Source organism: Rhinatrema bivittatum, chromosome 9 (assembly GCF_901001135.1).
Source record: "Rhinatrema bivittatum chromosome 9, aRhiBiv1.1, whole genome shotgun sequence".
NCBI classification, from domain to species: domain Eukaryota; kingdom Metazoa; phylum Chordata; class Amphibia; order Gymnophiona; family Rhinatrematidae; genus Rhinatrema; species Rhinatrema bivittatum.
Window position 1 is genome coordinate 192,779,708 of NC_042623.1, and position 14,593 is coordinate 192,794,300.

Sequence of the window (14,593 nt, forward strand, 5' to 3'; positions counted from 1 at the left end):
TTAAGAAAATAATAATATATCCATTGCTCCGATCCCCCCCTCCATGCTTCAAAAAAGCGTCCAGAATCCCAAACCCCACCACCACCACCACTACCGATTCAGTTCCTGCGGTGGAAAGGAAGTGACCTGCAGAGTCCGGAGCCTCCACACCTGATCTCATTCCAGCATCCCAAACCCTTTTCTGATTTAAAAAAAAAATCCCATCACCCCCCATTTCACTTCTCCACCCCCCACCTCACAGAACCCCCACAAAACCCTCAAACATTGTTTCCAGATTGAGCCAGGAGGAAGACGCAGGCCCATCCAGGCTTGCTCTGATAATGATGTTAGAAGCCACTTTTTTGTAATGGAAGGAGATCAGGACGCAAGGCACTTTTTTTAATGCAGGAAGAGAGGATTTAACGCTTTGTTTTATATATATATTTTTTTTTACTTAATTGGTTAGTGCTGATTTTTAATGCTAACTAGCTCTGGCCTGGATTTATCAAAATGGGGTAAGTACTGCATGCGATACCAAAAGGGGCATGGTAATATAGTATGGAGAGAGAGAGAGACTGGCCATAATATCATGGCCCATAGGCAGGTATTTGTATCCCTAGGGTAGGCCCACCTAGTAACTCGAGGTGGGGATTAGGTAAGTGTGTAGGGGGTTAGGGGCCACTTTGACATGCTACGTGACACCTACGAACAGAAGAGTGGTCTCTTGTGAAGATTTGCTGGCCTTCGGAGTGAGGAAACTCACTCCAAGATGAGATTTGGGCAATGTTCTCTCAATCTAGCTTGATGGACTCTCTACCTGGGTAACATCAAGCTAGGTGGAGAGAACATTGCCCAAATCTCATCTTGGAGTGAGTTTCCTCACTCCGAAGGCCAGCTAATCTTCACAAGAGACCACTCTTCTGTTCGTAGGTGTCACGTAGCATGTCAAAGTGGCCCCTAACCCCCTACACACTTACCTAATCCCCACCTCGAGTTACTAGATGGGCCTACCCTAGGGATACAAATACCTGCCTATGGGCCATGATATTACAGCCAGCCAGTCTCTCTCTCTCTCTCTCTCTTTCTCTCTCTCTCTCTCTCTCTCTCTCTCTCTCACTCATGCTGAAACAGGCTGGCTCATGGCATGCAAAGTTTCCCCATTGCACAAAAAAAGCCTCATTTGCATGGGAAATGCCCCTTAATGCATTACCAATGTGATATTGGAAAACGAGGCCCTCTGTTTGCTAAATCTAGCCAGTTAAAAGTTTGATCAGCTGAAAACCAAGTTGGTTAGGTTAACCAGATGTGTTCTTTGGAACTAGATTCTAAATATCAATAACTGAGTTATTCCCACCAGATCATTAGGCTCTGGCAGGGATAACCATTTGTCATCAATTCTGTATTTAACATTTTGTTGTAAAAAAAAAAATCTATCCCTTTGAGCCTCATATTATGATTCCCTTGCTCTAGAACCTCCTTTCCTCGGAGAAATGTTTTTGTTGTGTATTATGTATAACTTAGAGGTCTTTGAACTCTGATGAGGATTTGTAAATATGGCAAATGCTGGTGGCCAGGGGGATGACAGCGCTACGTTATTCCTTGGGTGTGACCAGTGTGTTCCTGTTATACATTTGCATACGCTCTGATAGAAATTTGTTCAATGGAATTTACTGTGCTGTCACCACTACCTGCTACTACGCTATTTCTTCAGTGAAGGCTGGCGTTTGGTTAGCAAGAGCACCGGTTCGAAAAGAAAACATCTTCTACCTAGGCTTCGGATTTTGCAAGGGGGTGGATACAGCAGTCTGCAGGTTCACGCACCAGCTCCCCTGCCAGGGCTGTGCTTTATAACAAACTGCCTGGGCAGACCGTTGACGGTCCCGAGCTGCCCTTTGTCTGTTTTATGTCGGCGAGCTGCTTTTCGTGGTTCTCGTAGGCCGGATTGCAATAAACTTTGGTTTCCTCCCCATTGGTTAGGCCACCGTAGAGGGTTCTGTTCACCGGGGGCCAGTTTGGGTCCTTCTGCAAAATTCTGATGAATTTTCTGTACTGGCTCTTGGAATGGTAATTAAAGAATTCCTTTAGCATCAACCAAAGCGTCCTGTTTTCTATCACAGTCTCCTGTAAGAAGGAAATGCATTTGTCAATAGAGGGCCTGGAAGCAAAAGGGACAGAGAATTTATTTCCTTTAAAAAAAAAAAAAAATCTGGATCTTCCCAGTACAAAATTATCTATTTCTTTTATGTTTGATTCTCAATGTTATTTTAATGTATTGTTATTCCTGTGCCGCGCTTTGAGTTTCTAAAGGGAAGGTGGATGACAATTCAGTAATAGAAAACATAATGGTTCACATGAGGTCCTTCTAAAGAAGGACAACAGTATTCAAACTAGAAATACTTCCTAGCTCCAGATTTCATTTAATGCTTTAATGCATGGAGTAATTTATTTCTTTGCATTAGGAATGTCATGCATGGCATTTAGCATGTTGCCCTACTGAAGTCTAAATCAAGTAACATAGCAGTGCTTCACTTATTCTCACTGGTGTTACATCCTCTGAATTATAAATGTGCTGCAGGACATTCACAATGGTCAGAAAAACATTGCTATTATAATGCCTCTGACTGAGGACACACACACTTGTTACCAGTGCCATCACTAGTAAGAAAAATTATTTTCCCCATGTTCACTGGTTTTATGAAGAGGAAGCAGATATGAATTCTTCTTCAAAATGTGTTTTTCTAAATTTTGTTCCAAAGGCAGAAGACTTAGAAAATAGCCACTGCTATTACTAGCAACAGTAGCATGGAATAGACTTAGTTTTTGGGTACTTGCCAGGTTCTTATGGCCTGGATTGGCCACTGTTGGAAACAGGATGCTGGGCTTGATGGACCCTTGGTCTGACCCAGTATGGCAATTTCTTATGTTCTTAGGGTTCATAACATTGATTTTCTTAATGTCTTGTTAGCTGGGAACTCATTTTGAATGCCTGGCTTGGAGTATGAGGCTGCCAGTCATGTGGAAAACCCAGGAACAGATCTGACCCACTTATCTGACCATTTCAGGAGTGGAAGGGCAGGTTTTGAACTCCTGTTGCAGAATTATCAACAAAGGTCCCCAAAGTTCCTGATGTTTTTGAACTTTGCTGTTAAATTAAATGTAGAGTAAACAGGTCAGGTGCTTCCATTAGGAGTACTAGGTGGTCGCCTAGAGTGCCAAGATTTTGGTGGTGGCAAAATCCCGCCAGTGTGAGGTCCCAGAGGGATGTAGTGCTAGAGCTAATACTGCCAAACAAGGGAATGCAGTCCTGGAGCCACCACTGTGGGTAGTAAGGAGGAGTGCTGAGCTGGAGCGGCCAGCGATAAATACCACAGCTTATTAAATCCTGCGGCATTTTCCTCTCCAGGAAAAATACCAAGGCTTAGCGGATCACTCCCAGGGACGTTGACTTTCAAACCAGCAGGCGGGCGCACATGGGCGCGCGTATGTCAGCCTGCACCCAGGGAGATGTGGCCATGTTATAACACGCACACACACACACACACACACACACATATGCACACATGGCATAAAATAGCCTGGCCGCACGCACATGTGCACCAAATTTTAAGTGGGCAAGCACCTGTGCACAAAAATACTGCTTCTACCATGTAAAAAAATCTACACCCGATTTTATAACATGCGTGCGCTTCCGCGCGCATGTTATAAAATCCAGGGTCGGCGCATACAAGGGGGTGCACGCATGTGCACCTTGCATGCGCCGAGCCCGAGGGGAGCCTCAATGGCTTTCCCTGTTGCCTTCAAGGCTGCTCTGAAATCGGAGCGGCCTTGAAGGGAACTTTTTTTCCGGCCCCCCCCCGGCCCCCCCCGGCTTCCCCTCCCTTCCCCTATCTAACCCACCCCCCATCCCTAACTAAATCCCCCTACCTTTGTCGAAAAAGTTACGCCTCCCAAGGCAGGCGTAACTTGCACGCGCCAGCTGGCTGCCGGTGCACCATTCCCTGGCCCGGGGGCTGCTTCAGAGGCCTCGGCCATGCCCCCGGAACACCCCCGGGCCGGCACCATGCCCACGGCCCCGCTCCTGGAACGCCCCCGAATGCTGCACCGCCCCCAACACGCACCCGACACGCCCCCCAAGCAAAGCCCTGGGACTTACACGCGTCCCGGGGCTTTGCGCGCGCCGGCGGCCTATGCAACATAGGTGCGCCGGCGCGCAAGGCTTTTAAAATTTACCCCTTAATGCACATGCCGGGCTTTTAAAATTCATCTTTTAGATTGTAAGCCCTGTGGGGGACAGAGACAATCCCTACTGTACGTGAATGTAACTCGCCTTGAGCTAGCAATGAAAAGGTGTGAGCAAAATCTAAAATAAATAAATAAAACAAAGTATTCCAAATGTATTAGAATACTGTGCACTATAAAAAACTTGTGAAAGGATTATGTAGAGATATTTAATTCCAGGAGAGGGCACTGTCAGATACTCTATGAAATCTATTTATTAAATCTGCACTACAACCGGATGTTGAGGCTGCTTTTAGCACAGTTTGGTTCCTGCAGTATTCATTAAACTGCAATGACCGAGTACCACATTTTCATAAACCAATGTAGCTTGCTCCCATGCCCATTAAAACATGGATGTTACTGGAGGTGGATATGTCCGGAGACCCGCCCCCCCCCCCCCCCCCCATCTTGGATAACACTTAAAGGTTTATGATTGCATAACTTTTGCATCTCCTCCTCCAGCACAGAAATATTCTGCACCCACATATATCAAACCCCCCCTCCCATAAACGATCCTCTTGTGGGCCCATCACTCCCCGGCATCCCCCACCCCCCAAACAAATGTAAAATTTTAAATCCTGCCTCACTGGTGACAGTACCCCCCTACCCAAAATCCTAAAAAAAGATATCTCCCTCCCCCCAATGCTTCAAGGACTGGACTCCATTGCCCTTCCTGCGGACACCATCCTTACCTGGCGAAGCCCCTGGGTGAAGAGGAGGGCAGAAGTGATTCCAAGTCGCTCCTGGCCCGGCTGACCCGAGGCTGCCTTCACCCTGTTTTCTACTGTGGCACGGTCAGGGCAAAAGCCTCTCCTCCTGAGGGGAGGGGTATGGACAGGCCCAGAAGCATAGGAAGGGCTTCGTTTGCGGGGGGGGGGGATAGGAGGGTGCGGCAGAACTTACAATTTTACACTTGGTGGGGCAGGAGGTCTGCGGCAGCAGCAGGAGGGGGCGTCTATGACCAGAGGAGGTGGGGGGGTGGGAACTCAAGGCTCCAAGACCTCTTAGCTTTTACTGAGGGGGAGGAACCAAAAAGCATCAGCAAGTACATTAGATCTTGGTGCTGGTTATTGATATCTCGAGGCACAATTAACTACTGCAGCTCATGCAATGTTTATCATAATCCACATTAAGGCGTTTGCATAATAATGAGCTGTTTAGCATGCATTCGTATGTGATGCAGCTCATTAATATTTTGCGCAAGTTGTGCCTGATTTACTGCTGCCTTATTGATAATGCAGAAATGTGCATTGCTGCTGACGCACGATAATGTGCTCTTACGCTCATTGGGGCTAATTTTAAAAGTCCCGTGTCTGTGTGAAATCCGGGAGAAACGCTCGTGGGCTGGGCCACGCGCGTGCCGCAGGGATTTTCAAACGCCCGCGGTCACGCATGTGTCTCCCGGTACGCGAAGAGCAAAGAGTTCCCTAAAAAAGTGCGGGCCAGAGGCGGGGTCTGGGTAGGGCGTGGGCGGGCTGGGTCAGCGCCATTACGGCACTGTCCCGTTGAAGCACGCGATGGGAACGACGGACCCGCGGAAGTTGCTGCAGCCTCGGAGAGCACGTAAGTATAAAAACAAACAAAAAATAAGGGTAGGCAGCGGGATTTTAGAGGTCGAGGTTAGTAGGGGAAAAGGGAGGCAAGTTAGGCAGGGGATTTAGGAAGTTCCCTCTCAGCCCCCTCCTTTACTGGAGCGGACTTGGGAGGAACTGGGATTAGGGCCTATCGCGAAGCCACGGGCATGCCGGAAAATTCCCCGCCTTTCGTGTGCGAGTCGGCATTCGAGCGCCCATGCGTGCGCCGATATAGAAGCAGCGCGTCCATTTGCGCATGCCAGCTACTGCGCACACATAGACGCCCCCGCGCACGCGGGTTTGAAAGTTACCGTCATTGAGCGCTGGTTTCTGCACTTAATATGCATTATTGGCTGACTTTTAAAAGCCTTCTGTGCGCCAAAGCCGGGAGATACACGATCGAGAGGGGCCAGTGTGGGAGACGGTGACTTTGAAACAGCCACGCTGGCGTACACGTTCGCGCGTTTGCTGGCTTGCGTCTAGAGACGCAGCCATTTTATAACATAGGCGCGTATATATGCACACATTATAAATGCGCGTAGATGTAGCAGAATTTTAAATGGGGGGAGTTTTATAAGGGACGCAAGCTGACACCATAACCTGTTGTCCCAGTTCATTTCCAGTTCACCCAGTTTAGGGACAGCACTTCCAAAACCCCTAATTTATTAGCCTCCCTTTCCCCCTGTAAGCCCCAACCCTTAAAACCCTGCTGACTAGCCTAGATTTCTTTTGTTTTTTTACTTACACGCCATCCATAGCGGTAGGAAAGTTACGCGGCAGGAGATCCTGGCAGGCGCCTGTGCACTTAAGTATTTATACGCACATCTCTTGGCCTTCCCCTGACACACCCACCTCCCACCCAGATCACGCTCATGCCCTGCCCCTTGCTCTGAACGTCTGACTTGTGCACGTAGCGGGAGATACACGTGCGCGCAGCTCCCGGCTTTGGCGCGCGCGGGGCTTTTAAAATTCACCTTTCAGTACACGCTACACAGACACCTACACACTGAACGAAAGCAATCTCAGTGCATGGGGGAACTCTATGCACCCAAAACAAGGAATAGGGACGTTAGTTTTAGCAATTTTATAATTCAAGAGGCCTTTGTTTTAACCAAAGACGAGAAAATTACTCACTCGGTCACATACATTTCATATCAAACCCTAATGCAATTTAGATGCCGGTCCTTGGAACCAGGTCAGATTCTCTCTCACACATGTATTCTTGCAGGTTTTCAGTTTTAAAGAGTTAAAAAAACAAACCCTTACCTCTACAATGACTGATGCAGCAAGAGTGGCCAGCAACATCACTAACAGGTTAATTCTCCACTGAGTAGGGGTGCAGACGAGCTTTGGGGACAAGGAATAAGTACATTATAATGGGGTAATTTATGGATATGCTGCTCAGTCAGAGCAAGTTTTTGTCATTGGTGCATACAATAATTATTTGGAGGTCGATACTGAACTTTTGCTGGAGTTTTTTTTGCATGTAATTTATCTACCTCTGCATTGCTAACGAGCTGGCTTGTCTGGATCTTCAGCTTAGAGGTATTACACATATTTTTTTTTTTTTGTGAATGGCTTTTCAAACGCAAAATTTCCGTGTTGAAACGGCACTTGAGTGAATGCAGTTTTTGGAAATGAAATTGTGCCTGCAAAGCCGTTCCTGGCTCTGTCCGTCAGCCTTAAGACGTTTGACACGGCTGACATCGGCCCGGTTCACGTCCGAACCTCACAGTTCCCACGTAATCTAATCCCGAGCATTGTCGGCAGTCGCCGCCTCATAAACCGTTAACTTCCAGGTAATCCTCAACCCTGCAAGTGGAGAACCGTTAGAAATAAACGTCCTGGGGGGGGGAACTGCTGAGAATCAGAGGAGTTTCAAGCACTCAACTCCTTAGCAAACCTTCTCACTTATTTTTGGTTCAATATTTTATATTCGGGTGCCTTTGTGGAAACGAAATGGGACATGTTACAAAAAAAATATCCCATTTCCTTTAATCTCGCTTTTGCAATGAAATGAAAGAACAGGGTAAATGTTTTTTTTCTTTCATTTCATTTAAATTAAAGAAGGTTTGTGATCACTGCCAAACACCCCTCCCCCACACCCACCCCCCCCGGCCCCCCCAAGTCTGGGGCTCTCCCCTGCTCCTCCCTCAGCTCTCTTTAGACCCCTCTTGTGCTCTTCCTGAAACTTTCTTCATCAGCAGGAGAGATCCCCAGTTACTCCTGCCCCGCAGCTGTCGCTCTTCCAAATGGGGCTGGAAGACCGAGGCTGGCACCATTATATACATTTTTTGCTATATAAAATGGTGCCAGCCAGGCCCAGGTCCAGGCCAGTCCCGGTTTACATGGGAAACATTTACAATAATGACGACCCCCTCGGTCTGTTGGTGGCGTTTGCAATAGTGGCAGGAGCACGGCAGGGGCGAACGGGGCATCAGCTCCTGCCCATGAAGAATTTTTCAAGGAAAGGACATTTCTTTCTTTCTTTAAATAATTTCTAGACCACCTATCAACTCTCCTAGGCAGTTGACAAAATTTAAATATCAATTTAAACACTTAAGCCCTAATTTTTTAAAAGCCCGCGCGTGCAGAAACTGCTGCTGAGGTGAAGTAAAAACAAAAACAAGTTGAATAGTTAGGGTTAGTCTGGGGTCAGGGAGTAGAGGGGGGGGGGAACTGGGCAAAGGATTCCCTCCCAGTCCGCTTCTTAATTGGAGCGGACTGGGAGGGAACTGGGCAAAGGATTCAATTGCATCGCCGCGCGTACTTTTAAAAAATTCCTCCCCCTCCCCCGCGTGCGCTAGTCTCGACCCGCCCATGCGCGCAGCGATGCAGGCATGTTATAAAACTGGCGCATCCATGTGCGCGCGCCTTTTAAAATCTAGCTTCTAATAAGCAGGAATAAACCAATAAACTTTAAAACATAAAAAATATAAAAACAGATGTAAAACTGATAAAAATACAGCATACAAATAATCATAACAGATACAGTCAGCACCAAGCACATTGCCCTCATAAGAGGATAAGAGGGTCCTGGGGTGAGGTAACGAGCAGAATTGGGAGAGGACCCAGGGGTGTTTTCTTTTGCTGGCAGTGACAACCTTTTTTTTTTTACTTTTGATTTCCATTTTTCTTTTCACTTTTTAATTTTTACTTTTTTGCTTAATTTTTTTCACGTTAAAGAAACAAAAGCAAACAACAAACAAAATTTAAAAAATGAATAAAAACACTAAAGGAAAAACTAAAGGAAACAAAGCAATGTCTATGCATTACCTCTAATATTTTACTGGTTTTCTACTGCCTCTTTTCTAAAATGAGAAAGTTGGAGCCTTAAATTTAAATGTTCGCACCTTTGTGAAATAGTACAGAGCTGATGTCCATATATCTCACATCAAACCGATCTTATCTTTGCCTTGTCTTACAACAGCACCATACATAGTCACAATAGATATTAGTTTGTGATTTGTATAAACTCTGTCTACGGCAGCCAGTTCTGATCAGTTACGGAGACCAGCAGATCCCCAAACTATGGTCCTGGGTGCATGAATTCAGTAATTCTATCATGATTTGTTTTAATTTTCGATCCAACTCTCTGTTCTTGATTCAAATTGAAGTTGGCGGATCTCACACTCACTAAATTTTGGCCTTGTATTTTTTTTTTTTAATATGGAAAAAAACATGGCTTACTCTGCTATTCTGAGCTATTTAGAATAATGGTAATATCATTCTGATTGAATTATTTCAGGGTGAGGCCTTGATAAGCAAGGTACAGAAATATCTATTTCTGTCATATGAACTTCTAAGCAAGCAAAACAAGTTGACAGATGGCCAAATTGATCTTTTTTTTTTATTGGAAGACCTACACACTTGCTATTACTTGAGTGCTGAAATATGCAAAATGCATGTTTTACGTGCAAAGCCTTTAGACACTAATAAGGGGTTCATTTTCAAAGGGCTTAGGAACCTAAATCGGATCCTTTGAAAATTGACTTGGGCTGATGCCCTAAATTTAGGCATCTAAAATGTGGAATTAGGGTGGGAAAAAAATTCAGGTTCCTAGTGTTGATTTTTAGTACTAGGAATCTAATTTAGGAGCTAATTTAAATCCATGCAACTGAATTTGCAAACTTATATTTAGGAAAACTTAGGAACCTAAGCAATGTTTAGAATTAAGGGTAGACACCCGTTTATTGGATTAACTTAATACATCTCTGGCTAGCTTTCGAGAACCACCAATGTATTACATTAGTCCAGCAAAAGGGTCTACAACTTGTTTGTCGATCTTAATTGTACATATCCAAGGGAACTAACATGCAACCATAGTTCTTTGCAGCTAAGTGAAGCGCTGAACATTTATTGGGCCATATCCAATAAAGACATTTTTTCCACAAAACAATCCTTTTAGAATTCAATATGATAAAAGTGATTCTATTCTATACAGAATGAATTTGGGTTGGTGCTTAGGTAGTTCTCTGTTTTTCAATATGACACAGACACTGATTTGCTTCATGTGTGAATTTGTGACTTGTGTCACTTACAGACACAATGATAAAAATATGTACAATAAGACTTAAGTACTGTAAGCTCTCTCTCTCTCTCTGCAATAACCTTACCTCTATGAGCGCGTATACGTTTTCCATGTCAGCAAATAAGATGAACATGCAAACTGCGAGCTGCACTCCCAGGAGACACGAAAACATATCTGAAGGAACAAGAGCCGTGTGAGTGTTAGAGGCTTTGTTTCTCAGAGACGTCCACGTCTGCTTTCACATCATTTTTGAGTAACTATGATGGGTTACGCTGGTTTCCACGGTGGCAGAGGGGACTGGTATGTCTTTCAGTGGGATATACGGGGAGAAAGTGCTTTTGGGTGAAGAGTGGCCCGGGCTTTCACTGGGTCCCGGATTGCTAGGGTTTTCCACAAAATGATTTTTAGAAATGTCATGTAATCTTTACATATATGTCAACAGTGGCATGGTTTAAGTTTAGCGAGTGGTTCACACCAGGAGCGAGGGACTTGGGAAGGGCTTTAAGGGGAAAGGCCCAGGATGCCGAAGGGGTTTCCCAAGGGGACTGGCAAGGAGTTTGAAGTTGGACCCAAGAGACTGAGGAGAGGAAGAGGGAGCTGCACAATCCGTGGAGAGCCCATGAGCTTTGCAGTCCAGTGGGGATCCCTCGATGATACTTCTGGGTGTAATCTGGTTTAAAACAGTCTGGCTGCGCTCACATGTGCGCCGAATTTTACGTGAGAGCATGCATGTGCACGCAAATGACACTTCTAGCATGTAAATGGGGGGATTTTAAAAGGGGCACATTCTGACGCCATTCCCAGTTTTACCAGTTCATCCCCAGTTCACCCAGTTAAGAGATAGGTCCTCCAAAGCCCCCTAGTTTAATAACCTTCACTCCCCCCAGTTAGCCCCAGCCTTTAAAACCCCGCAGATCCGCCTAGTTTTATTTAAAGTACACGACATCCATAGCAGAAGTGAAGTGATGCGGCAGAGGACCTTGGCGTGCGCCAGGACGCGCGAGTACTTACGTGCGCATCTCTGGTTCATGCCCCCGAAACGTCCTCACCCTGCCCGGACCTCGCCCATGCCCCTTTCCGAAATCTTTGGAGCTGTGCACGCTGTGGGAGATAATTGCGCGTATCCGGGCGGCTTTTCAAATCCACTGGGCATGCACGAGCCTGGCTTATTCGCGCATCTCCTAATTAATGCACACGCCAGACTTTTAAAATTCACCTCTAAGATGGTACAAATTTTAAACGAGCGCGCGCCTGCCATTTTGCACACGTGTGGGCACACCGCCTCGTACACACGAGACTTACATCGTGCGTGCAAGTGCGTGCGTATTATATAAAATACACCTAGCATGCGTATACGTGCTTCTAATTTTAAGCATTTACACGAGCAGCTGCTATTAGCGCATGTTCCTTAGGAACGGACGGCTTTTGCACACCCAAGTGACCACATTTTATAACAGGCACGCGTGAAGGAAATGACCAGTTTCACCAGTTAGTCCACCAGTTTGCCCAGTCTATCTCGAAGTTCTTTAGTCTGCACTACCCCCCAATTTACCCAGACCCCTCACGCAGTCCTTATGTGGCTAGAAATAGTTTTGTGCATCCTTACACCTGATAAATAGCAGAAGTAAATATGTGCAGGTAAAGGGCTGTCCGTCCGCTGTGTTCACAGGATATAAAATCGCAGCTTACGTGTGTAAATGTCAGGCCCCGCCCCGGAACGCACTTGGCCACACCCTAAATCTACCCCTTTCTTTCAAGATCATTCACGCATCGGTGTTCGTGCGAGAGATTTATAAAATAGCCCCAGCGCGAATAAATGCTACTTGGGTGCGCATCCGTCTGCCGTTTTATGAGCGCGTGTCTCTTTTAAAGTTCACCTTTTAAGTGAACAGTACTGCTGGGAGAATGACTGGGAAGCGCGCCGAGGGAAGATGCGCGTTCTACATCTTACTGAAGTGAGGCTGGATGGGGAGCACGTTTCATGTGTTTCCTATGAGGCGCAGAGGAAAAGTGTTTTGCTGCTGCTGCTGCCGCTATCTCAGTGCTGCAGGAACCTGTCAGCCCTGATTAAATCGGTGCATTTGATTATTTGTTAACTTCGGCTGAGGGCAAGTAAAAGTTAAGGAAGGAGCTGGGGTGAGGTCGGGGGGGGGGGGGGGGGGGGGTGTCACAGAGGGGAAGGAAGTGTTTTGAGAAATCTTTCCAGCTGGAGAATGTACAAATCCCATGCTCCGGAGCCTAGGGCACGACTATAACACGAGCCTCACCATTTTTGACTTTTGAATCCACAGCGACCGACCCGCTATTATTTTATGCCCCACAACGTGAGGGGGGTTACACTTATCTATCTTATTTTTTGGTCCAGGCCAGTAGTGCATATAAGGGGGATGATATGAAAGTGGGGGATCAGGGAATAATGGAGCATGGGCCCATTGGGCCTATCCGACCTCACCAGGCAGCCAGCTGTGAATTAGGGGTCCCTATCTTCTGGACTTACACCCAAACGTTTATTCCACATGCTTCCCCGTATCGAAGAATAGTATGAACACCCAAAATTATATCACCTGGCATATGAAGATAAATTCTTAGTACTTCTAAGGAAATCTCTTTGCAAAATTTTGAATATTTTTCGCAGTTACTGTGTTGTAGCCCTGAATTCCTGCAAGATGTGTTTGCTTTTATACCGCCACTGTTAAAAGGAGCCGACCCTGTATCCCAGGGGCAGTGTCCATCAGACATCGTGCAGTAGTTACCTAGAGGCCGAAATTCAGGGCTATGATTGCAGGGAGCCTCCTCCCTACCACTGTGGCTGCAATGACTGCAGTAATGTAAGTAGGGTATGTGAAAGGGGGAAAAAAAATCTTGGATTTGCTGTGAATGATGTCTCCTGGCTCCAGGATCCCGGCCTCGGATGAAATGAGCAGTTAACCCAAAGCAGAAGGAGAAAACTTCCATGTGAAAATAACTAACTAACTAACTAACTAACTAACTAACTAACTAACTAAAAGAAACACTTTCGGGCTAATTTTAAAATGATCGCCTATTCACCCACCCACGCACGTATCGGCGCGTGAGCGGAGATACCCTGGAATTTTATATCTTGTGCACACTTGTGTGCGTGGGATTTATAATGCACCAACCTCGAGTAGGTATGCTCCTAATTTTAAGAGGTTACTCGAGCAAACCTGCTTTGCATATCTCCCATAGGACTTTGCCTGCTTTAACGCGCGTGTGTAAGTGGCTTTTAAAGCACGCTCTCGCGAGGGACCATTCCCAGGTTCTCCAATTAGTCCACCAGTTTGCCCCGTTAATATCAAAGTCTTCCAGACCCTTCTGGTTCTTCATGGCCCCTCCCCCCCCCAAGTTCATCCGGACCCCCTCACCCTGTCATGTAAACCCTAAAACACGAGATCTGAAGACCTGATCCTCATTAGCAGAAGCAGTAAAGTCACGGGGGCTACCAAGCCAACGTGCACTGAGGCCTCCGGTTTTAAAATACGGAGTTATGCATGTACGCGTTGGCCGCACCCTGGAATGCCCGTGCCCCACTCATGCCCCGCCCCTTTCCCTCACCCCTTATTTTTGGTATGCTCATGCCTATACACGTGCATAAATCGGCGGCTTTTAAAATCCGCATTGCTCACGCGGGATCCACCTAATCGCAAAAATGCCCATTTTTGCGTGTTTTTACTTTTTTTTTTTTAAAGACTATTTATACGCTGCTTTGTTGCTCCCCTACAACATGGATTTCGTTCATCAAGTTTATCCTTATCAGGTTCAGCACAGACTGAATGGAGATTTTACAAAGATTTCCATTGGTGATCTTGCACTGTGTTATAAGTTATCGAGGTGCAAATTAAATACTTTCCAAAAATCCAAAGTGTGGTATAACGCACAATATAAAAAATATAAAATAAAAAAATTATAAATACACAAAGGGGCAGATTTTCAAAGGGGTACGTGCATAAGATACGCACGTACCCCCCCGAAAACCTGCCCCAAGCTCCCCCTGCGCGCGCTGATCCTATGTTGCATAGGCTGCCGGCGCGCGCAAAGCCCAGGGACGCGCATGTCCTGGGGCTTTCCTGGCGGGGCGCGTCGGGGGGTGTGTTGCGGCCGGCGCATCATCGGGGGCGTTCCGGGAGAATGGCCGTGGCCTCCGGACCAGCCTCCGGACTGGAACATGGCGCGCTGGCAGCTGGCCCGGCGCTTGCAAGTTACGCCTGCCTCG

The 14,593-nt window shown here is 46.4% G+C and overlaps 1 protein-coding gene across 1 annotated transcript in view; it reads right to left on the reverse strand.

Moving 5' to 3' along the window:
* Positions 1 to 1,086: 1,086 nt before the first annotated feature.
* LOC115099329 (probable cation-transporting ATPase 13A4) overlaps positions 1,087 to 14,593 on the reverse strand; it is a 106,115-nt gene continuing 92,608 nt past the window's right edge. Inside the window, exons 28-30 of the mRNA XM_029616915.1 lie at positions 10,448 to 10,536; positions 7,098 to 7,178; positions 1,087 to 2,100 (exon numbers count right to left, since the gene is read on the reverse strand). Coding sequence (XP_029472775.1) covers positions 1,825 to 2,100; positions 7,098 to 7,178; positions 10,448 to 10,536 — 446 coding nt within the window. The 3' untranslated portion in view covers positions 1,087 to 1,824. The remainder of the gene's footprint in view (positions 2,101 to 7,097; positions 7,179 to 10,447; positions 10,537 to 14,593) is intronic.